At 43.3% G+C, this 23,113-nt stretch overlaps 1 protein-coding gene across 2 annotated transcripts; it reads left to right on the top strand.

Moving 5' to 3' along the window:
- Window positions 1-15,131: 15,131 nt before the first annotated feature.
- On the top strand, window positions 15,132-20,643 carry ZNHIT3 (zinc finger HIT-type containing 3). Of its 2 annotated transcripts, none has more exons than XM_081791234.1 (5): window positions 15,132-15,276; window positions 15,405-15,436; window positions 17,142-17,225; window positions 18,477-18,557; window positions 20,028-20,643. In XM_081791234.1, the coding sequence occupies exons 1-5, from the start codon at window positions 15,191-15,193 to the stop codon at window positions 20,207-20,209; spliced, it is 465 nt and encodes a 154-aa protein (XP_081647360.1). In that variant the 5' UTR covers window positions 15,132-15,190; the 3' UTR covers window positions 20,210-20,643. The 2 variants fall into 2 exon arrangements, with proteins under 2 accessions (XP_081647360.1, XP_060502583.1); XM_060646600.3 differs by having other exon boundaries at window positions 18,474-18,557.
- Window positions 20,644-23,113: the final 2,470 nt, after the last annotated feature.

Genomic DNA, 23,113 nt, shown 5'->3' with positions numbered 1-23,113 from the left:
AATAGTCATGATGAATTTAACAATGCTATAAATGAGGTGCAAAATAAAATAGAGGCAGTCGCAGCAAGGACTGAAGAGGCAGAAAGGAGAATAGGTGAATTAGAAGATAAAATGGAAAAAGAGGAAGCTGAGAAAAAGAGATAAAAAATTCTGGATCACGAGGGGAGAATTAGAGAACTGATTCAATGAAACGGAACAATATCTGTATCATAGGAGTTCCAGAAGAAGAAGAGAGAGAAAGGGGCTGAAGGTGTACTTGAACAAATCATAGATGAGAACTTCCCCTATCTGGGGAAGGCAACAAACACTGAAATCAGGAGGCACAGAGAGCTCCCTTCAGACATAATTTGAATCCATCTTCTGCATGACATATCATAGTGAAACTGGCAAAATGCAAAGATAAAGAGAGAATTCTGAAAGCAGCTAGGGACAAACAGGCCTTAACCTACAAGGGTAGTTACCACATAAGGGTAGTAGCAGACCTATCTACTGACTCTTGGCAGGCCAGAAAGGAGTGGCAGGAAAGTTTCAATGAGCTGAATAGGAAAAACATGCAGCCAAGAATCCTTTATCCAGCAAGCCTGTCATTCAGAATAGAAGGAGAGATAAAGGTTTTCCCATACAAACAAAAACTGAAGGAATTCATCAATAAACCAGCCCTATAAAAGATCCTAAGGGGGATTCTGAGTTTTCACTCAGACCACAAAGGACAAGAGACTGATATCTACAAGCATGAAACCTACATATAACACAATAACTCTAAACTCATATCTTTCAGTAATAACACTGAATGTAAATGGAATAAATGCTCCAATAAAAACATAGAGGGTATCATATGGATAAAAAACAAGACCCATCTATTTGCTGTCTACAAGAGACCCATTTTAGACCTGAGGACACCTTCCGATTGAAAGTGAGGGGATGGAGAACCATCTACCATGATACTGGAAGTCAAAAGAAAGCTGGAGTAGCCATACTTATATCAGAGAAACTAGATTTTAAACTAAAGGCTGTAACAAAAGATGAAGAATGGCATTATATAATAATTACAGGGTCTATCCATCAGGAAGAGCTAACAATTATAAATGTTTATGCACCGAATTCTAAGCACCCAAATATATAAAACAATTAATCACAAACATAAGCAATCTTATTGGTAAGAATGTGGTAATTGCTGAAATAGACACTTACAGCAATGGATAGATCATCTAGACCGAAAATCAAGAAAGAAACAATGGCCCTGAATGATACACTGGACCAGATGCACTTGACAGATATATTTAGAACTTTCCATTCTAAAGCAGCAAAATATACATTCTTCTCAAGTGCACATGGAACATTCTCCAAGATAGATTACATAGTGCGTCACAAAATAGCCCTTAATAAATATAAAAGAATTGATATCATACCATGCACACTTTCAGATCACAATGCTATGAAACTTGAAATCAACCACAAGAAAAAGTTTGGAAAACCTCCAAATTCATGGAGGTTAAAGAACATCCTACTAAAGAACAAATAGGTCAGCCAGGCAATTAAAGAAGAAATTAAAGAAATTAAAAAATATATGGAAACAGATGAAAATGAAAACACAACAGTCCAAACCCTTTGGGATGCAGCAAAGGCAGTCCTAAGAGGAAAATACATTGCAGTCCAGGCCTATCTCAAGAAACAAGAAAAATCCCAGTCTAACAGCACATGTAAAGGAACTAGAAGCAGAACAATAAAGAACCTACAAACCCAGCAGGAGAAGAGAAATAATAAAGGTCAGAGCAGAAATAAACAGCATAGAATAAAAAAATCAGTAGAACAGATCAATGAAACTAAGAGTTGGTTTTTTGAAAAAATAAACAAAATTGATAAACCTCTAGCCAAAAGGAAAAGAGAGAGTACCCAAGTTGATAAAATCATGAATGACAATGGATTTATTACAAAAATCCCTCAAAAATACAAGAAATTATCAGAGAATACTATGAAAAATTGTATGCCAACAAACTGGGAAACCTGGAAGAAATGGACAAATTCCTAAATGCCCACACACTACCAAAACTCAAATGGGAAGAAATAGAAAATTTGAACAGATCCATAACTAGTAAAGAAATTTAATCAGTTATCAAAAATCTCCCCAGTCTCTTTAACAAATGGTGCGGAGAGAACTGGACAGCAACATGCAGAAGATTGAAACTAGGCCACTTTCTCACACCATTCACAAAAATAAACTCAAAATGGATAAAGGACCTGAATGTGAGACAGGAAACCATCAAAACCCTAGAGGAGAAAGCAGGAAAAAACCTCTCTGACCTCAGCCGTAGCAATTTCTTACTTGACATATCCCCAAAGGCAAGGGAATTAAAAGCAAAAATGAACTATTGGAACCTCATGAAGATAAAAAGCTTCTGCACGGCAAAGGAAACAATCAACAAAACTAAAAGGCAACCAACGGAATGGGAAAAGATATTTGCAAATGACATATCGGACAAAGGGCTAGTATCCAAAATCTATAAAGAGCTCACCAAACTCCACACCCAAAAAACAAATAATCCAGTGAAGAAATGGGCAGAAGACATGAATAGACACTTCTCTAAAGAAGACATCCAGATGGCCAACAGGCACATGAAAAGATGCTCAACATCTCTCCTCATCAGGGAAATACAAATCAAAACCACACTCACATACCACCTCACGCCAGAGTGGCCAAAAGGAACAAATCAGGAGACTATAGATGCTGGAGAGGATGTGGAGAAACAGGAACCTTCTTGCACTGTTGGTGGGAATGCAAACTGGTGCAGCCACTCTAGAAAACAGTGTGGAGGTTCCTCAAAAAATTAAAAATAGACCTACCCTATGACCCAGCAGTAGCACTGCTAGGAATTTACCCAAGGGATACAGGAGTACTGATGCATAGGGGCACTTGTACCCCAATGTTTATAGCAGCACTTTCAACAATAGCCAAATTATGGAAAGAGCCTAAATGCCCATCAACTGATGAATGGATAAAGAAATTGTGGTTTATATACACAATGGAGTACTATGTGGCAATGAGAAAGAATGAAATATGACCCTTTGTAGCAACGTGGATGGAACTGGAGAGTGTTATGCTAAGTGAAATAAGCCATACAGAGAAAGACAGATACCAGATGTTTTCACTCTTATGTGGATCCTGAGAAACTTAACAGAAGACCATGGAGGAGAGGAAGGAAAAAAAAAAGGGAGGTCAGAGTGGGAGAGAGCCAAAGCATAAGAGACTCTTAAAAAATGAGAACAAACTGAGGGCTGATGGGGGGGTGGAAGGGAGGGGAGGGTGGGTGATGGGTATTGAAGAGGGCATCTTTTGGGATGAGCACTGGGTGTTGTATGGAAACCAATTTGACAATAAATTTCATATATTCATATATATTTCATATATTCATATATTTTTTTTTTCAAAAAAAAATCTCCCAACAAATAAGAGTCCAGGACCAGATCGCTTTCCTGTGGAATTCTACCAGACATTTAAAGCTATCCTTCTCAAGCTCTTCCAAAAAATAGAAAGGGAAGGAAAACTTCCAGACTCATTCTATGAAGCCAGCATTACTTTGATTCCCAAACCAGACAGAAACCCCACAAAAAAGAACTACAGGTCAATATCCCTGATGAACATGGATGCAAAAATTCTCAACAAGATACTAGCAAATTGAATTCAGCAGCATATGAAAAGAATATTCACCATGATCAAGTGGGATTCATTCCTGGGCTGCAGGGCCAGGTCAATATTAACAAATTAATCAATGTGATACATCACATTAATAAAAGAAAAGAACTATATGATCCTGTCAATAGATGCAGAAAAAGCATTTGACAAAATTCAGCATCCTTTCTTAATAAAAATCCTCAAGAAAGCCAGGAAGAAGGAACATACTTAAACATCACAGAAGCCATATATGAAAAGCCCACAGCTAATATCATCCTCAATGGGGAAAAACTGAGAGTTTTCCCCCTGAGATCAGAAATTTGACAGGGATGTCCACTCTCAGCACTGTTGTTTAACATAGTGTTGGAAGTGCTAGCATCAGCAATCAGGCAACAAAATGAAATAAAAGGCATCAAAATTGGCAAAGAAGAAGTCAAACTTTCACTTTTTGCAGACTACATGATACTCTACAAAAGACTCCACCAAAAGACTCCTAGAATTAATACATGAATTCAGCAAAGTAGCAGGGTACAAAATCAATGTACAGAAAGCAGTTGCATTTTTATACACTAACAATGAAGCAACAGAAAAAGAAATAAAGAAACTAATCCCATTTACAATTGCACCTAGAACCATAAAATACCTAGGAATAAACCTAACCAAAGATGTAAAATATCTGTATGCTGGAAACTGTAGAAAGCTTATGAAGGAAACTGAAGAAGATACAAAGAAATGGAAAAACATTCCATGCTCATGGATTGGAAGAATAGATATTGTTAAAATGTCAATACAACCCAAAACAATATACACATTCAATGCAATCCCAATCAAAATTGCACTGGTATTCTTCTCAAAGCTAGAACAAACAATCCTAAAATTTGTATGAAACCACAAAAGACCCCAAATAGCCAAAGTAATACTGAAGAAGAAAACCAAAGCAGGAGGCATCACAGTCCCGGACTTCAGCCTCTACTATAAAGTTGTAATCATCAAGACAGTATGGTACTGGCACAAAAGCAGACACGTAGGCCAATGGAATAGAATATATAACCCAGAATTGGACCCCCGAATATATGGCCAGCTGATGTTTGACAAAGCAGGAAAGAGTATCCAATGGAAAAAGACAGTCTCTTTAGAAAATGGTGTTGGGAGAACTGGACAGCATCATGTAGAAGAATGAAACTAGACCACTTTCTTACACCATTCACAAAAATAAACTCAAAATGGATAAAGGACCTGAATGTGAGACAGGAAACCATCAAAACCCTAGAGGAGAAAGCAGGCAACAACCTCTTTGACCTCAGCTGCAGCAACTTCTTACTTGACACATCTCCCAAGGCAAGGGAATTAAAAGCAAAAATGAACTATTGGAACCTCATGAAGATAAAAAGCTTCTGCACAGCAAAGGAAACAATCAACAAAACTAAAAGGCAACTGATAGAATGGGAAAAGATATTTGCAAATGACATATCGGGCAAAGGGTTAGTATCCAAAATCTAGAAAAAACTCACCAAACTCCACACCTGAAAATCAAATAATCCAGTGAAGAAATGGGCAGAAGACATGAATAGACACTTCTCTAAAGAAGACATCCAGATGGCCAACAGACACATGAAATGATGCTCAACATCACTCATCATCAGGGAAATACAAATCAAAGCCACAGTGAGATACTACCTTACACCGGTCAGAGTGGCTAAAAGGAACAAATCAGAAAACTATAGATGCTGGCGAGGATGTGGAGAAATGGGAACCTTCTTACACTGTTGGGGGGAATAGAAAGTGGTGCAGCAGGGGCGCCTGGGTGGCTCAGTCGGTTAAGCGGCCGACTTCGGCTCAGGTCATGATCTCGCGGTCCGTGAGTTTGAGCCCCGCGTCGGGCTCTGTGCTGACAGCTCAGAGCCTGGAGCCTGTTTCAGATTCTGTGTCTCCCTCTCTCTCTGACCCTCCCCCGTTCATGCTCTGTCTCTCTCTGTCTCAAAAATAAATAAAAACGTTAAAAAAAAAAAAAGAAAGAAAGTGGTGCAGCCACTCTAGGAAACAGCGTGGCGGTTCTCAAAAAATTAAAAATAGAACTACCGTATGACCCAGAAATAGTACTGCTAGGAATTTACCCAAGGAATACAGAGTGCTGATGCATAGGGGCACATGTACCCCTATGTTTATAGCAACACTTTCAACAATAGCCAAATCATGGAAAGAGCCTAAATGTCCATCAACTGATAAATGGATAAAGATGTGGTTTATATATACAATGGAATACTACTTGGCAATGAGAAAGAATGAAATCTTGCCATCTGCAGCAACGTGGATAGAACTGAGAGTATTATGCTAAGTGAAATAAGTCAGTCAGAGAAAGACAGATATCATGTTTTCACTTATATGTAAATTTTGAGGAACTTAACAGAAGATCATGGGGGAAGGGAAGGAGAAAAAATAGTTACAGAGAGGGAGGGAGGCAAACCATAAGAGACTCTTAAATACAGAGAACAAATTGAGGGTTGATGGGGGTGAGGGAGAGGGGAAAGTGGGTGATGGGCTCTGAGGAGGGCACTTGTTAGGATGAGCACTGGGTGTTGTATGTAAGCCAATATGACAATATATTAAAAATAAAATAAAATAAAATAAATAATAAATAAAACATCTTTGAAGTTTTGCTGTTTTGCAAAAAGTTCATTTGCTACTGTTCCATGTTTATACCTGCCCTGTATCTTCCCAAATGCACTTGGTTAGTTCTTTCAGTGTGCTCCTGCACTATTCACTATTCACCTTTTGTGGCTGATTTAAGCAGAGACTTTAGGAAGTATACACGACTCCAGCTTTGCTTTCATGGGATGAACCTTCCTTCCTAAGTCTGGATAAGTGCCAATAAATATTTCAGTTGGCTCCTTTGAGACCTAGAGCCCTGATTTAGAACCATGATACAATTTGGAATTGTTAAGTTACTCTTTCTGTTTTGTATAATTGTTTTAAATTTTATATTTTGTTGCCTACAGAACTTAAAAAAAAAACAAAAACCAATAATATACCCAATAAGGTGATGCTGGCTCAATGCTTCAAGATAATTTCTGACACAACCTTGGGAAGATATGGAGTTTAGATGGGAAGGACCTGAGAGTCGTCCTTTCTAACCTTGTTACTCAAATGTGGCCTTAAGTAGTTTCCAATTGCTATGCATTTTGCCTCTGATGTAGGACATGACAACCAGGAAAGATTCTTCCTGGTCCTGAGGGACAAACCACTAAGTATGGAGAAACTCTTTTTTCGTTTGTTTGTTTCAATTTTCTTGTATTTTATTTTTTAATTTTTATTTTAGACAGGGAGAGAGAGAGAGAGAGAGAGAGAGAGAGAGAGCATGTGCGAGTGGGGGAGGGGCACAGAGGGAGAGATTGAGAATCCCAAGCAGGCTCCATCCTCAGCACAGAGCCCAACTCAGGGCTCAATCTCATGACCCTGGGATTATGACTTGAGCCAGAATCAACAGTTGGACACTCAACTGACTGAGCCACCCAGGCACCCTTAAATATTTTATTTTATTTTTATTTTTTTCTTGACATTTTTTATTGTTTTACATTTACATCTAAGTTAGTTAGCATATGGTGCAATAATGATTTCAGAAGTAGAATCCAGTGATTCATCCCCTACATATAATACCCAGTGCTCATACCAACAGGGTCCTCTTAATGTCCCTTGTCCATTTAGCCCATCCCCCCACCCAAAACCCCTCTAGAAACCCTCAGTTTGTTTTCTGTATTTGTCCCCATCCATTTTTATATTAGTTTTGCTTCCCTTCCTTATGCTCTTCTGTTTTGTATCTTAAATTACAAAAATGAGTGAAGTCATATGATATTTGTCTTTCTCTGACTAATTTTGCTTAGCATAATACACTCTAGTTCCATCCATGTTGTTGCAAATGGCAAGATTTCATTCTTTTTGATTGCCTAGTAATACTCCATTGTATATATATATACCACATCTTCTTTATTCATTCATCTGTCAATGGACATTTGGGCTCTTTCCATACTTTGGCTATTGTCTACAACACTGCAATAAACATTGGGGTGCAGGTGCCCCTTCGAATCAGTACACCTGTATCCTTTGGATAAATACCTAGTAGTGAAATTGCTGGGTCATAGAGTAGTTCTATTTTTAATATTTTGAGGAACCTCCATACTGTTTTCCTGAGTGGCTATACCAGTTTGCATTCCCGCCAGGAGTGCCAAAGGGTTCTTCTTTCTCTGCATCATTGCCAACATCTGTTGTTGCCTGAGTTGTTCATTTTAGCCATTCTGACGGGTGTGAGGTGGTATCTCATTGTGGTTTTGATTTGTATTTCCCTGCTAATGAGTGATGTTGAGCATTTTTTCACATGTCGGTGAGCAATGTGGATGTCTTCTTTGGAAGAAGGTCTATTCATGTGTTTTGCCCATTTCTTCACTGGATTATTTGTTTTTTGGGTGTTCAGTTTGATAAGTTCTTTACAAATTTTGGATACTAACCCTTTATCTATCACTTGCAAATATCTTTTCCCATTCTGTTAGTTGCCTTTTAGTTTTGCTGATTGTTTCCTTCACTGTGCAAAAGCTTTTTATCTTTTTATTTTATTTTATTTTATTTTGTTTTATTTTATTTTACTTTTTTAAATGTTTATTTTGAGAGAGAGAGAGAGAGAGAGAGAGAGAGAGAGAGAGAGAGGAGCGGCAGGGAGAGAGGTAGACACATAATCTGAAGCAGACTTCAGGCTCTGAGCTGTCATGACAGCACAGAGCCCAACACAGGCCTTGAACTCATGGACTGAGAGATCATGACCTGAGCCAAAGTTGGATGCCTAACTGACTGAGCCACTCAGGCACCCCCAGAAGCTTTTTATCTTGATGAGTTCCCAATAGTTCATTTTTGCTTTTGTTTCCCTTGCCTCCAGAGACATGCTGAGTAAGAAGTTGCTATGGCTGAGGTCAAATAGACTTTTGCCTGCTTTTCTCCTCTAGGATTTTGATGGCCCCTGTCTTATGTTTAGGTCTTTCATCCATTCTGAGTCTATTTTTATGTATGGTGTAAGAAAGTGGTCCAGGTTTGTTCTTCTGCATGTCGCTGTCCAGTTTTCTCAACACCATTTGTTGAAGAGGCTGTCTATTCCATTGGATATTCTTCCCTGCTTTGTCAAAGATTAGTTGGCCATACCTTTCTGGGTTCTCTATTCTGTTCCATTGATCTAAATGTCTGTTTTTGTGCCAGCACCATACTGTCTTGATGTTTACAGCTTTGTAATATATCTTAAAGTCTGGAATTTTAATGCCTCCAGCTTTTGTTTTCTTTTTTATGATTGCATTGGTTATTTGGGGTCTTTTCTGGTTCCATACAAATTTTAGGATTGTTTGTTATAGCTCTGTGAAGAATGCTGGTGTTATTTTGATACGACCTAAATATTTTATTTTTAAGTGATATCTACTTAAGTTAATCTCTACTTAAGCCCCAGCGTGGGGCTTGAACCCACATCCCCAAGATCAAGAGTCACATGCTCCACCAAGTGAGCCAGCCAGGTGCCCTGAGAAACTTAACTCTTGATCAGTGATGCTTTCAAAGAAATATCTTGATCGAAAGGGGGAAATGTGGGAATTAATAAAAGAAAACCTTGTTTATAATCGAGTGGGGAGGCTAGCAGGAAGAGCTCTCAGACCCTATCACTTGCTGTCAATTGCAGACACAACAGGAAGAAAGGGACCTTCTATATGGATGCTACTTTAGCTTAGTTTTTGCAGTAACAGCTAAATTTTATTTCTCAACAGGAGAAGGAGTGTAAGGGTTGCACTGCACTGAAAGAGACACAGATCTCAGGTGACATGTCCTCTCCATTTTAGTGACAGGGTTGCACTTCTCTACCAAGCCAGCATCTGAGTGAGAAGCACATGTATAGGGTAATGGATATATGTAGCAGGGAGATGGATGTGGAAGAATATAAAATATTAAAATCAGGGCCACTATAAGGGAAACCATAAGATCAAACAGACTGGCAGAGACCAAAGAAGGCAGACTAATGTACTTCCAAAAGGGAGAAATAGGAAAGAAGGAGTAACAGGTCCTAAGGAAGTCCAAAATAGAATAGGGCAAACAACATTAAACTATAAAGACTGAGAATAATCCCTTTTGGCTGATGCTGTGCCTGAAACTCTCTGAGGGGGTTAGGGGTTTCTCTGAGGAGATTGGGAGCATCCTGGCCACTCTGAACCAGTGAGACAGTCCCACCCTTTGAAAACTCTTCTGTCTAGGGGCTGTGTACTCTGGGCCTGTCGTGGGCACAGCAGCCTGCTGATTTCTGAATAGTGTTCAGGGACATTCTTCCATCATCCCAGTGTTTTTTCAAGAATAGCGCCTGGCTTCTATTGAGATGACTGATCCACACTAACCTCCTGGTCAAATGGTGACTTAGTCTCATCACTAGTGTCTCATTTTTTGCAATATGTGTAGGCTGAGAATCTTTAAGTTCTGCTCTTGTCTGCTCAACAATTATACCTTTAAGTCATTTCTTTTCACATTTCACCATAAACTGTTAGGTGGATCCGAGTCACACCTTCCACACATTGCTTAGAAATCTCTTCAGCTAAGGACTCCTGGGTGGCTCAGTCAGTTGAGCCTCTGACTTTGGCTCAAGTCACAATAATACAGTTTGTGGGTTCAAGTTGTGCTGACAGCTCAGAGCCTGGAGCCTGCTTCTGATTCTGTGTCTCCCTCTCTTTCTGCCCCTCCCCTGCTCATGCTCTCTCTCTCTTTCAAACAATGAATAAACATTTAAAAAATAAAAATAAAAAAGAAATCTCTTCAGCTAAACATCCAGTTCCATCACCTGCAAGGTGGACACCTTTCATGAAATATCAGCACACAAACACAAATCAGCCAAGTTCTTTGTCACTTTACAGCAGGGATCACCTTTCTTTCAGTGCCCAATAACATGCTCCTCATTTCTGTGTGCCATCACCAGAACTGCCTTCACTGTCCACATGTCTACCAATGTTCAGTTCATGGCCTCTTAGGGGTTCTCTAAGGAGATGGAGGCTTTCTCCCACAGCTCTCCTGTTTTCTTTCTGAGCCCTCACCAGAATTACCTTTTAAAGGTTCATTCATGGCAATGTAGGCATCTCATTTTCTAGCATACATTTCAAAACTCTTCTGGCCTCAACCCATTGCCCACTTCCAAAGCTGCTTGCACATTTTTAGGTATTTGTTACAGCAGCGCCTCATTTCTTGGTACCAATTCCGACTTAGTACATTTGGGCTGCTATAACAAAAATACCATAGACTGGGTGGCTTAAACAACAAACATTTATTTCTCACAGTTCTGGAGAATGGGAAGTCCAAGAGCAAGGCACAAGCAGATTTGCTTCCTGTTTCACAGACCATCATTTTCTCACAAGGTGGAAGGAGGGCAAGAGAGCTCTCTGGGGTCCCTTATACAAAGGCACACTCTTGTTCATGAGCACAGCATCCTATGACCTTATCACCTCCCAAAGCTCTACCACCCAATACCATCACATTGGGGGTTGGGAATTCAACATATGAATTTGGGGGAATGCAAATTCAGACCATAGCAGCCTCCTTGCCAGCACTTGGTATTGCCAGTCTTTTAAATTTTAGTCATTCTGTACAGAGTATGGTGGTATCATATTATGATTTTAATTTCTATTTATATTATTTTCCTTTGGCCCAAATAACTTTCTTGTGCAGATCTGCTAATGAAAATTTCTCATGGTTTTTGTCTTTTTTTTTTTTTTTTTTTGTCTTTTGTCTTGTCTTTATTTTGTCTTTAGTTTTAAGAGAGGGGAAGGGAAATTTGGGCCTCACTTCCTCTTACCTACTTCTCACTGAGGAGAGCTCCTAAGCATCTCTGTCACATGGTTAAGAAGTTTGTGCAAAGCCCCAGATCCATTCCCTGTCCTGAGAGTCTTCTTGGAGAATCTGGCTGGGAAGTCCTGATTCCTTTGATCTCTGTTTGTGTTAGGGAATTTAAGGTTGGGATCTTTGTGGGTCTGCAAGTGGGAGAGGGTGTGAAAAATAGAAAAGTGTGGGGTTTGGGTGGTAGGATGAGTGTGTTCATAAAACAATGGTAACTTCTTTTGTCTGTGCTCTCCCAATGGTTCTGGGACTGGGAATAATGCAATTATTCTTTATCCCTTTTGTTCTTTTGAAGTTTTCCTTGAAGTCTAACTATAGGTCAGACTGTTACTGTCTAGAATTGGGGAATGAATAGCATTTCACTGCTATAAAATAACATGCAGAGAGCTGGAAACTGATCACTCCACCTGAACCTCAGGCCTCCTTTATTTGACTCCCACCAACAACCCTACTCACTTTAACATCTGAACTGCTTCAATACCAGAGGAGAAACAGAGGTGAGCAGATGAGAACAAGGCAGTAGGTCCCCTAAAGATGTCAATCTCAGACACTTCTCCTGGTGCTGGCCCTGGGATCCCCATGCCCTGGGAGGGAAAGAGGTGTTAGAGTTGCAGCAAGAACTAAGATCTGGCAAGGCATCAGGGAGCCCAACTTTATGGATCCTCCGCCTCTGACAACTGCAACACGTAGCTCATGTTGGGCGATTAGATCTCTCTGCCTGCCCCATCATGGCACTGGGGAAGGTGCAGGGCAGTGGCTCAGGCCCTAGTTAGTAACCCCATGCTCCCGAAGTACGGTTAAACTTTCATCAGCTAACGTGCGTGGCCAGTTTGCAGCTCCACCCAATAGGAATGCCAGGAAGCGTGGGGCAATAGGCATCTGGAAGTTGTCCCTGGACAAAGGCTAGTTGCCTTTGGGGACCTCTGCTGATATGCACCTTGTTTTTGTGGAGGAGACACTCCTGCCCATCCGGTCGCCAGCTTCAGCATCTCGCTCTCCACGCTCTTTCCTGCCACTTGGCGGTGTTCCAGGTGCGCGCCAGTGCCTGAGTTTACCCTTCCCGGTGCTGCAAGACAGCCTAGTCTCCAGCCAGGAATGGGGTGGAGTTTACTCCAATTCCGCTGGAGCGCAGCTACTCCAGGGCTAGTGTGGGCCTGGAGCGCCCTCTGGCGGTGCTGGGTGCCGGGCCTGGACCTCCACGCACAGCGCCAGACTTTGGGTTTGGTTCCCGGAATGCGCTGGACAGAGCCTGCCAGGCGGTGGAGCTCTGAAAACCATTCTGCCTTGATTATTACCTCACCTCTCTCCAGGTCGGGCACGGGGAGGCGCGACACAGCCTTAGACAGCCGCTAGGATGGGCGTGGTGGGGGTCCAGGGAAAACCAGGGTGCTGCTAAGCTTAGCTTTATCAGTGTGGACATGTAGTTGCTGGGCTTGGAGTCATACGTGTCGTTTTTCTCTGAACTAGCCATTGCCAAGAGGCTTGCATACTGGGCTTGCTTGACCTCCTGGTGTTCCCCAACCTCATCGCCTGAGTCACTTCCTTTCCTGGACATTGGAGCAGGAGGGGTGCGGCTGTCTGGGAGAGCTGGGGATCTCCCAGAGTAGAAGAGTGTCTTTACCGGGCAGAATGTGCATGGGAGGAATTCCAGAAACTCTCTTTTTGCTGATGTCATCACCTTTGGACCCGAAGGTAGAGGAATCAGCGTGGCTTGGATTTGGGTGAGAAGGGTTTGAATGCTGAAAACTGTGGAGACTCTTTATGGCCTCAGCCTCCAAACACAACTCACAGGAAGAATATGGAGTGGGCAGTGGTGATGTCCACACACAGCAAGCTCCTACCGGGTGCCAGACAGGGCACAGGATCCAAGTGTGCTAATCACTAATCTCTGGCCTTCTCAGGTACTTGTGAACCTTCTGGAATGGTTCTGGGATGGTTACAACTGTGGAAGAATACAGGGAATGCTTCTGATTATTGGGTCAGTGTAGACATGTCTTGGATTTCAGGCTGGTCCTGGTCTACACAGGGGCAGCTGCATGCCAAGGCAGGTAGAGAGCCATGCCACTTCAGCACTATGGACTGGACAGCGTCCCAGGAAGAGTTTAGCAAAGCCAAGAGAGGGATGGATAGTTGTTCTGCCCACCCAAATGTGGCCCTTTGAGGCTGATGGCAGAACCCTTTTGGAGGGGCCTGAGCTTTGTTCAGGACCCTAACCTTGAGGGACTTGGGGCCTGACACCTGCATTTATAGGGTTCAGACCCAAGATCCAGAAATTACAGACTCTGGGTATCACATAAATAGCCTTTTGTAGTGCTTCAAATTACAAACATTTTTATACATGGTCTTCTCTCTGCTTCTCAACAGCTCAGGAAAGTAGGCCTGAAAATCCACACTAATAGGTGAGAATCCTCAGAGAGGGTAAAAGTCACATATTCAGGGAGGGGTTTGAACCAAGACTCAAACAGCTGCTTTGGTCATAACAGATTTATCCACAAAGACAATGACAGTCATGTGGGGCCCTATAGTAGTGGGATTCTGTGGACTTATGGGCCAACACAGGGAGGAGGCACTTAGGAGTGAGAATGACTTATGGCCCTAGGTGGGCACTGCACAATGTGGGGTGGGAGCCCTGGTTAGGCTGGGCAGTACTGAGGGCTTCAAGGAGACATAGCCTGTCAATAAAACACGATCGTCTATTCCCAAAGCCTGAGGTGCCACTCAAGGCCCATCACAGTTTACCTATCCAGACTTATTAGGCCAGGTCCCCATCTTTGGGCCAGACCTTACTCGTCTGTTCCCTGACCAAGATATCCCACGCAGGGCTGTGACTTGGGTGAGTCAAGTGAAGAGTGTATGTTGTGAAATTTGAAGAGGCACTCTCTCAGGGCTGTGCAAGTGCAGGCTAACACCGGCAGGACCCTAAGACAGAGTCTCTTCTCTTTCACCTCTCTCTCCTGCCTTAGGTCTAAGCTTTGAACTCCCAGAGGGAAGAGGCTGTGGCTGCTACTGCCTGGGTGTCCCCAACCCAGCCTCTGGGCAGTGCACTGCTGTCACTTGGAGCTCAATAAACATTTGGCAGTTGTCAAGTCTCATCTTTCTTCCCTGAGAGAAAAAGGGCCTATGCTGGGAAAAGCACATGTACATGACTCGATCTAGCCGATGGATCTAATTGGCCAGGGTCTGGACTTCTCATTTGCTAGACATAAGCAAACGAGATGTGGGGGGCCGGGGTGGGGGTGAGAACCCAGTGCCCTTGCAAGATTCAGAAAGTCCAAGCCAGAAGGTAAATGACATTTAGTCCCACGTATTCTTTTTACATGTGGGGCAACAGAATTGGAGAGTAACAGTGACTTGCCCTTAGGGACAGGACAGGGATACATAGCAAGTTCTCCAACGACAACTGTGACTTAATCCTGGAAGCCAAAGCTGCTACTGGATGCGCATCGAGTATATCGACTGTCTACTTATCAGGACTGGAGCAATGAGCAGGATCGATCCATTGCTTTTGACTGCCAGCAAGTGCTGCTCGCCGATTGGTCCGGGTTAAGGAAACAGAAAAAAAAAAGGGCGTGCACGTGGTACCTTCCGTCAGAGACTGGCGCTTGCGGGTGAGAGTGAGGCTGGGGAGCGACCATGGCGTCGCTGAATAGTAGCGCTGTCGTCTGCGTGATTTGCTTGGAGAAACCCAAATACCGCTGCCCCGCCTGCCGTGTGCCCTAGTAAGAGTGGGGGTCGTGGGGGAGGAGGCCGGGTGGAGCCTGCGGGGCGGCTCGGGGACCCGGCGGGGGCTGCGGGAGGGTCCGCGAGGCTTTCCGGGCTGACGCGGTTGTGTTCTCTGTTGTTGCAGCTGCTCCGTGGGATGTTTCCGGAAGCACAAAGGTAAGACCCCGGCGCCCCGCTTGAGCCCCCGGCACTCCCCTAGTGCGGGCAACCCCCGTCAATTCCTGCCTCGTCCCACGGGGAACCTCTACTTGTGAATGCTTCCTCGGGTTTCGAACAGTGAAAACTTCTGCCCTGCCTTTTCTTTTATAGACTTTCTCTTTTCTTTTCTTTTCTTTTCTTTCTTATTTTAAATACTGGGCTACTTTGGTCTGACAGAGTCGACCCTAGTAGTTTCTTCATCTTAGAATTCTGACGCAGAAGCTGCTCTTGCTGAGGTTAACGAGAACGTTTTCTTTCCTTCAAAAATGTTTTGTTAGAAACAACGAGGTAGATCTGTTTACAATAAGGAGCGATTAGTCTACATTTTAACTCCAATTCGGGGTCTCTTCTCAGTCCTCAGGGACCCTTTGCCGCGACCGCATGCTGGGTTGACTCTTTTGTTAAAGTTCCTCATTGGTTTTTTGCTTCTCGTGTCCCCCCTTCCAGACTCTGACTCAGAGGTCCATTTCAAGCTGCTTCCCTCCCCCTGCTGTTTTTTTTTTAACCCTAATGACCGTGGAGCATTTTCAAAGGAAACTTTTTGGTTCAAGATAGGAAAGAAGGAGAACCGCTTTGCTGGAAATAGGGTTGTGGAGCCGGGTTGGGTAGGCTTTGCTCTGGCTGTGCAGCCCTGGGTGGCCCAAGAATCCCTAAGGCAATCTGGTGCAATCTGGAGCTCTCAACTGTGTGGCCGGGCTGCCGCCAAGGTCTTTCCTGAAATGCACATTTGAGTAATTAACTCCCTTGTTGAACACTCCAGCCTCTCTAAGAAAGGAAGCCAGTGATTCTTAACTTGGGTATTGCTCTCCCTAGGGAGACGCACTGTTACACTGTTTCTGTTTTACAGTAGCTGAGGAGGGTTGGGGGGCAATTCTGGCAATTGGTATTGACTCAGATAAACAGCCTGTGGTGTGTGAGACTCACACCATTAAAGACCTTTTGTTCTTGAACACCACGGTGCCCTTGATGAGAGACACTGGTCTTGGGAAGAAAGGCCAACCTCCCTTTGTGGTATTCTTTTGCTCTTCCTCCACTTGTGTGGGCCCCAGCCTCCTGCCAGGCCTGCCCTGTCAATCAACTGGTAGTTGCTCATCACCATGTGGTTGCTCCTGACCCTGTTCTTTCAGGGGTCTGGTCCAGCTGTAGACCTTTCCCTCTGCCAGGAATGCTCTTTCCACCTGAAAGTGCCTCCTCTTTGTCTCCCGGCCCTCTCAGGTGATGTAAATCAGACTTTTCTCCATCTCTCCAACTGCCATCTCTAAGACTCAGCCCCTTGATGGGGGCCTGATGACTTTATCTGTGTAATTGGCACGTGGCACATGCAAATTTAGTGTCTGAAACTGCTGAGAAAATAGTTTGGTAATTGAAGTCAGTGTGCCACTTGATCTTGGTGAAAGCCCTGTGAGGTTCTGCAGAGTAAGTTGGATGGGGACAGATCCTCAGGATACACAAGACCTGTTTCCTCCACCCTCTGCCAAGCCCAGGGTTGCTTGTTTTCTGGATACTGCCCTGTGATTTGATCCCTCATTTCCTTTGCATCCATCATCCCTACCCACATCCCTTACCCTGAACATAGCTTCCCACCTAGATGCTGGCTTGGTGGAGAGGTGCAGCCTTGTTGCTAAAGTAGAAGTGATGTGCGCCTGATTTGTGTCTCTTTCAGAGGAGTGCAACCCTGAAACTCGTCCTATTGAGAGAAAAAGATCAGCTGTTACTGCAAAAACTATAAAGCCTGCAGAAGACAAAGGTGGGTTGGTTGATTTCAAACCAGCCAACCTAGGAAAAGGTTTCAAATAAAAGAAGCTGAAAGGAAAGAGATGTGGGTTGGGGCAGGGAGTCAGGAACGATGGCTTCATTAAGGAGCAGCACCTTCCTTAGCCTGGAGCACCAGGAGTGGGGCACCTGTTATGTATTATAGAGCAGCCTGAAGGTATTGTTAAGGGCAAGAAACAAGGAGGACAGAGGCAGAGGGGATAAAGCCTGTAGCTGTGGTTTGGGGATGGGGGGGGGGGGGGGGGACCCTGCTGGTAGGATCCTTTTCCAGTCATGGCTTCAGGTTTCCCTCCATGGGCCTGGCTGGAGCTGTCAGTTCACCTGAGCTAGGCTTGGGTGGGCGACTGCCTTTGGCCTAGGTCACCTTCATGCTGCTGGGGCTCTATGGATTTATTGTGGGAGTGGGCTGTCTCATCCATTTATCCACACTTCAGTATCTCCTGGGTTTCATGTACCATGCCAGTCTCTGGAAGCAGCCCCTCCTGCTGCCTGAACATTCACAGCATGGGGATAGCCTATTTCTGCCTTTTGAGAAACTTCCTTGTTGGGTTCAGGCAGTGCCAGAAATTTCTGGCCATGCTAAAAGCACAGGGCATTCATGTTAGCAGGTTTTTAAAAATTTTTTTTTTAACGTTTTTTATTTATTTTTGAGACAGGGAGAGACAGAGCATGAACAGGGGAGGGGCAGAGAGAGGGAGACACAGAATCTGAAACAGGCTCCAGGCTCTGAGCTGTCAGCACAGAGCCCGACGCGGGGCTCAAACTCACAGACTGAGAGATCATGACCTGAGCTGAAGTCAGCCGCTTAACCGACTGAGCCACCCAGGTGCCCCTGTGTTAGCAGGTTTTTATAGAACACCTAGTTTTTTGGGTCCTGACAGGGCTGGAGCTATAGTGAGGGGACCTGGGGTGATAGGAATTGGAAAATCAGGCTCCTGTCCAGAAGACCACAGAGACACATAGAATAAACAAGTATGTGAATACTAGGGTGTGCTTGTTAAAGTCACTAATTCTTTGCTTTTGCTTTCATTCCCTTTCCAAAAAGAGGAATGTTGGTACAGTTATAAGTTCCAGAAAAGTCATTTTTGTTTTGTCTATACCTACTTTGTCCTGCTATTGTCACTTGTGTGCACATTTTTAATCTATTGCAGTAGTTGTTAAAATCTGGCATCTAGGTTTTGTTTCTAGTCCTAATTAGTTGATTGTGTTCTGTATTCCTCAGATGATGATGATGACTCTGTAGCTGATTTTCTCAGTAGTGATGAGGAAGAGGACAGAGTTTCTTTGCAGAATTTAAAGAATTTAGGTAAGTCTTTGCTGTGTTTACTTCTTTGTCAATTACTGATAACATTTAATCCAAAGAATAACGTGATTTTTTGGTTATTAATAAATACAGTTGACCCTTGAACTGTGCTGGGGTTCGGCTTCACTCCCCAACTACCATGCAATGAAAATTTGTGTATAACTTTTGACTCCCCCAGAACTTAACTAATATTCTAGTGTTGACCAGAAGCCTTACCAATATAACATAGTCGATTAACATATTTTGTATGTTATATGTATTATATGCTGTCTTCTTACAATAAATGAGAGAAAAGGAAATGTTAAGAAAATCATAAGGAAGAGAAACACAGCACTGTATTTAGGGGGGAAAAAATCCTTGTATATGTGGGCCTGTGCAGTTCAAGCCTGTTGTTCAGGGTCAGCTGCACTTGAGTATGGCGTGCAGAGCCCTTATGTTGCATGATTCTGTGAACACTGAGGGCTTCATTCAACACCTCCCAGCCTGCCTACAACTCTCTTGCTCTGGAATCCTGTTTTTGTGGGTTGACAAAATTTTCCCTCAAGGCTTGGTTCAGGTTACCTTTCCTCAGCTAAACTTCTCTTGACTTTTTGTTGTTCTCAGAAGTAAGCCCTTTTTTGCCTTCCCATCAGGCCTTGTAATACACCACTCATATTTTATAGTAATTTCTCTCTCCCACACCAATTTGTAGGGCAGGGGCCTACATTTATTCCCATGTACCCAGGGCACAGTGTATGGTCTAGCCATTAATGCAGACTGGGCAATCCCAGGATCTGATTTTTCAGAGGGATGCAGGTGTTAACAATGCCCAGCGTTTGTGTAGGACTGTGCAGTCAGTCCTTATAGCAGTTCTGTTCTGTGTGTGATTAGTAAGCCAGTGTAGTTTCTAAAGATGGAAATTTTCATTGTTTCCATCTCAACGTAGGCTGACTGCTTGGTACCCATTCCCATGGTAGTGATTAGTTATACTGAGGGTGAAGCTGAGATATGAGAGTAGGTGTGAAAAGTTTTTCAAACTGCAAAGTACCATGCAGATGTGTGTGTCCGTTCATTGCTACAGATCCTGCTTTGCAAGGATCAAGTGTTTGCTTAAACAGCATTCAGAGTATGTAGTGTAACTGTCCTCACCCAGTGAGAACCTTCAGGCCTATGAAGAACAAAAACATGCCAACAGCTTAGTGCTATTATTTTTTATATTTGTCCTGGTAAAATATTTTTTCCTAATTGAAATGGCATAAAGTTAAATTATTTACAGAGATACCAAGAACAAGAATCTGTGATAGCATTTAACTTGGAAATCCTTTGATATGCTGATCTCACCTTATTTATGTGAAGCATTGGTTCAGTTCTTGGTTTTAAAGGTTAAGGGGGATACAGCACTCTTGATATTTGTTGCATTAGAAACATTTAGCTTTTAGCTATCTCCATCTGTTCCCACTTGAACTCACATTGGCTTTCTTGTTCATTTTTAAGGGGAGTCTGCAGCATTAAGAAGCCTACTGCTCAATCCACACCTTAGACAGTTGATGGTCAGCCTCGATCAGGGGGATAACAAGGCAAAACTCATGAGGGCCTGCATGCAGGAACCCTTGTTTGTAGAGTTTGCTGACTGCTGTTTACGGATTGTGGAACCATCCCAGGATGAGGATTCTTAAGATGGATTATTGTGCTGCTTGCTCAATCATGTGCGTGGCTCTCAGAACTTGCCTGCTCCTCCTCCCAGGAGAACAGCTAGTGTGGGGTCCTGTGAGCAAGGGTGGTGACTTCCAGGGCATAGGCCACCTGATGTAGGGTAGGCCGCATAAGTCTTTATGTCAAAAACTGTGGCATGGATTTCGGGCAAGATGGGGGACACTCAAGGTGGCAAGCCCTTTATGGAGAGAGAACTTGACATTCAGATAGTTGTCTTTAAATGTTTTAATTTTGGTACAGGTTAGACATTACAAATGATATCTTTTGTCAAGTTTTATACCCATTTGAATTAAAACTTCCTCAGTGTTGCTAAATAAAATCAAGATGTGATTCTCTGATAAATTGCATTGTTCATCCTTAGTTCATAATTGCTTGAAATTACGTTAAATAAATCAACATATTAAATAGTAAGGTTTTCTTTTTTTTTTTAATTTTTTTTTAATGTTTATTTTTGAAAGAGACAGACCACAAGCAGGGGTGGGGCGGTGAGAAAGGGGGACAGAGAATCTGAAGTAGGCTCCAGGCTCTGAGCTGTCAGCACTAGGGCCCAATGTGGGGCTCAAACTCATGAACCATGAAATCATGACCTGAGCCGAAGTCAGATGCTCAACTGACTGAGCTACCCAGGCACCTGAGGGTTTTGTTCTTTTTAAAGGAACTAAATGCAGATATCCCAGTTGAAATTTTAGGGTTAATTTCAAGCTGACTTGACCTGTTCTGTTTGTGGGGAATCGAAGATGCCCAAAGGTAGTAAATGTGGGAAGTTCTCTGTGGCCCTGAGGTTTCTTAGTCACGGTTTGGTAACCAACCCGTGACATCTGTCAGGGCTTGAGATGTAGGTGGGAGCCCCATGCCACTGGTGGCTGCAGCAGCCCTGGATTGCGGGCGGGAGCTGTTGCTTGCTCATGTGTACTTAGAGCTGCTGTGGGAGTAGTTTGGCAGCTTGGTGTCATTCAAATGTCTTTGGCAAGGCAGCTGGCAGGAAAAGGCCTTTTGGACACAAAGCACCAAAGGACTGCCCAGCCAGGTGAGACTAGAAGGTGAGAAGAACTCACACATGGCCCAAGCTGTGTCTTTCCAGCATAACCTGATTAAAGCCAGTAACACTATAGGGTGAAGGTTCAGGGCAGATGTCAGTATAAGACAATGGACACTTTCTGCAGTGTAACTTGATGGAGCCCTGGAGAGAGAGATATAGCTTATCTCTGGCTTCTAGGAATGCCACCTGTATGGGTGCCTAGAGCAAATGCTAGAAATGCAGGTCGTGGACAAGTACTGGTATGATTCAGTTAACATTCTTTTCTCATTCTAAACCAGTGGCAAAGTCCAGAGTCCAAATATTTAATTTATATTAAAACATAAAATTTCACATCCATTCTTTGTGATGCACAAGGGAGCTCTCCCCTACTAGGAGTATTTATTACCTGTCATAAAACTACTTACAACTGGAAGAACAGTTATACTTCTGTTTACATTCTGGCTAGCCTGCGTGCTGTCATGGGAGATTTTATCCAGATTATGCCCTAGAGAGTAATTCCTCTGGTATGGAAATTCACTGTTTCCTTCCTTTTGCCTTGTCAGTGTCACTTAATCTTTGCTGTGACCCCATGTAGTAGGTTGAGTATTAGCCCACGTTCCATGCTGGTTCTTTTACTCTGACTGCCCATACTATAAAAACAGAACTCTTGGACGACTGACTTACCTGCTTGATTTGCTCCACTGGAACAGGAGATAAACCAAGTGATAATTTGAGGAAAATATGCTAAATCCAGTGCTATTTGAGGGAATAAGCTGTCATCAAACCCAAATCTTTAAAAAGTGGGACAAATTCAATGGAGATTCAGAGGAGATACCAGAAGACTTGGGCAGTTTTTAAAAAGTGAAAGGGTTCTGGAAAATTCCTAATTGTAATGATGGTAACAGCCCAGACCTGCAGCTAGCTGGGAATCTCAGGTTTCTGATTTCCTGAGCAGGGTCAGGATGGCTCTGGTCCCAGCATTAGTCCTGTTCCCACTGTGGACTCCTGGGCTTTGCTTCCTGCCTTCTATAAGATATGAGGGACCCAGAGCCATGGTGGGCAGGACTGCCATCCTGTCACACAGCTTACCTGAGGCAGCGCTTGGATGGATGCAACACCAGCTTGTTCTTGTGCTGTCTGGACTGTGAAGCTACTTGGGCTGGCCATGGGGAGCTGGAGGCAGGCCCAGACCACCAGCTTCCTCTGAAAGCCGCATACACCCACAGCTGCATTGGCCAAGTCCAGGCCTAGGGGCCAGAGATGGATTACTGCCACCAGGAGGCTGGTCTGTGCCTGGGGCAGCAGGAGGGAGCCCATGGGAAGAGGAACTTGACACGTGTTTTTCATCTACACCATCCAGTTCTTTAGAAGCAAGGAAGGCCATTCTGATCTTAAAAGAAGAATGCCGCTTTGTAGTGTTCAATTTATTAGCTCTCTTAAGGGAAATCAAAACTATGTTTAATAAAACAGCTTAATGAGGTAAACTGAAGGGCACCTGGCTGGTCAACAGCTGGATACCTTCAACTAGATTGGCGCCATGTGGCAGAACTTTATACCCAAAGCAACTGTACTTAGGTCTTACATGTGCTACCTTAAAACTAATAACCTTGATATCTAATTGATAGACCATAAAATTCACCTCTTTGAATAAAGTGTATAATTCTGTGGTTTTTAGTATATTCCCAGAATTGCTTATGCCACTCTTTCTGTGTCTGAACCACCCTGCAGTGTTGCTGGTATTTCGTACATGAGGAGCTTGAGGCCATCTAGTGTGTGGTGGCAGGGTCAACCTTCCACCCTAGGGCCACCTGATACCAGACTACCCACTGCCCATCCTGACTGCTGGAGT

This window comes from Panthera onca, chromosome E1, assembly GCF_046562875.1.
Source record: "Panthera onca isolate mPanOnc1 chromosome E1, mPanOnc1 haplotype 2, whole genome shotgun sequence".
Lineage (NCBI taxonomy): Eukaryota > Metazoa > Chordata > Mammalia > Carnivora > Felidae > Panthera > Panthera onca.
The sequence above is the reverse complement of the archived record's forward strand: the minus strand, read 5'-3'. Positions and strand labels throughout refer to the sequence as shown.

What these genes read in the sequence shown, in the direction of transcription:
- ZNHIT3 (XM_060646600.3), top strand. Translation starts at nt 15,191, where the DNA reads ATGGCGTCGCTGAATAGTAGCGCTGTCGTCTGCGTGATTTGCTTGGAG. An exon ending in CCCGCCTGCCGTGTGCCCTA is followed by an intron (nt 15,277 to 15,404) that starts GTAAGAGTGGGG and finishes CTGTTGTTGCAG; the next exon opens with CTGCTCCGTGGGATGTTTCC. An exon ending in AAAGCCTGCAGAAGACAAAG is followed by an intron (nt 17,226 to 18,473) that starts GTGGGTTGGTTG and finishes TGTATTCCTCAG; the next exon opens with ATGATGATGATGACTCTGTA.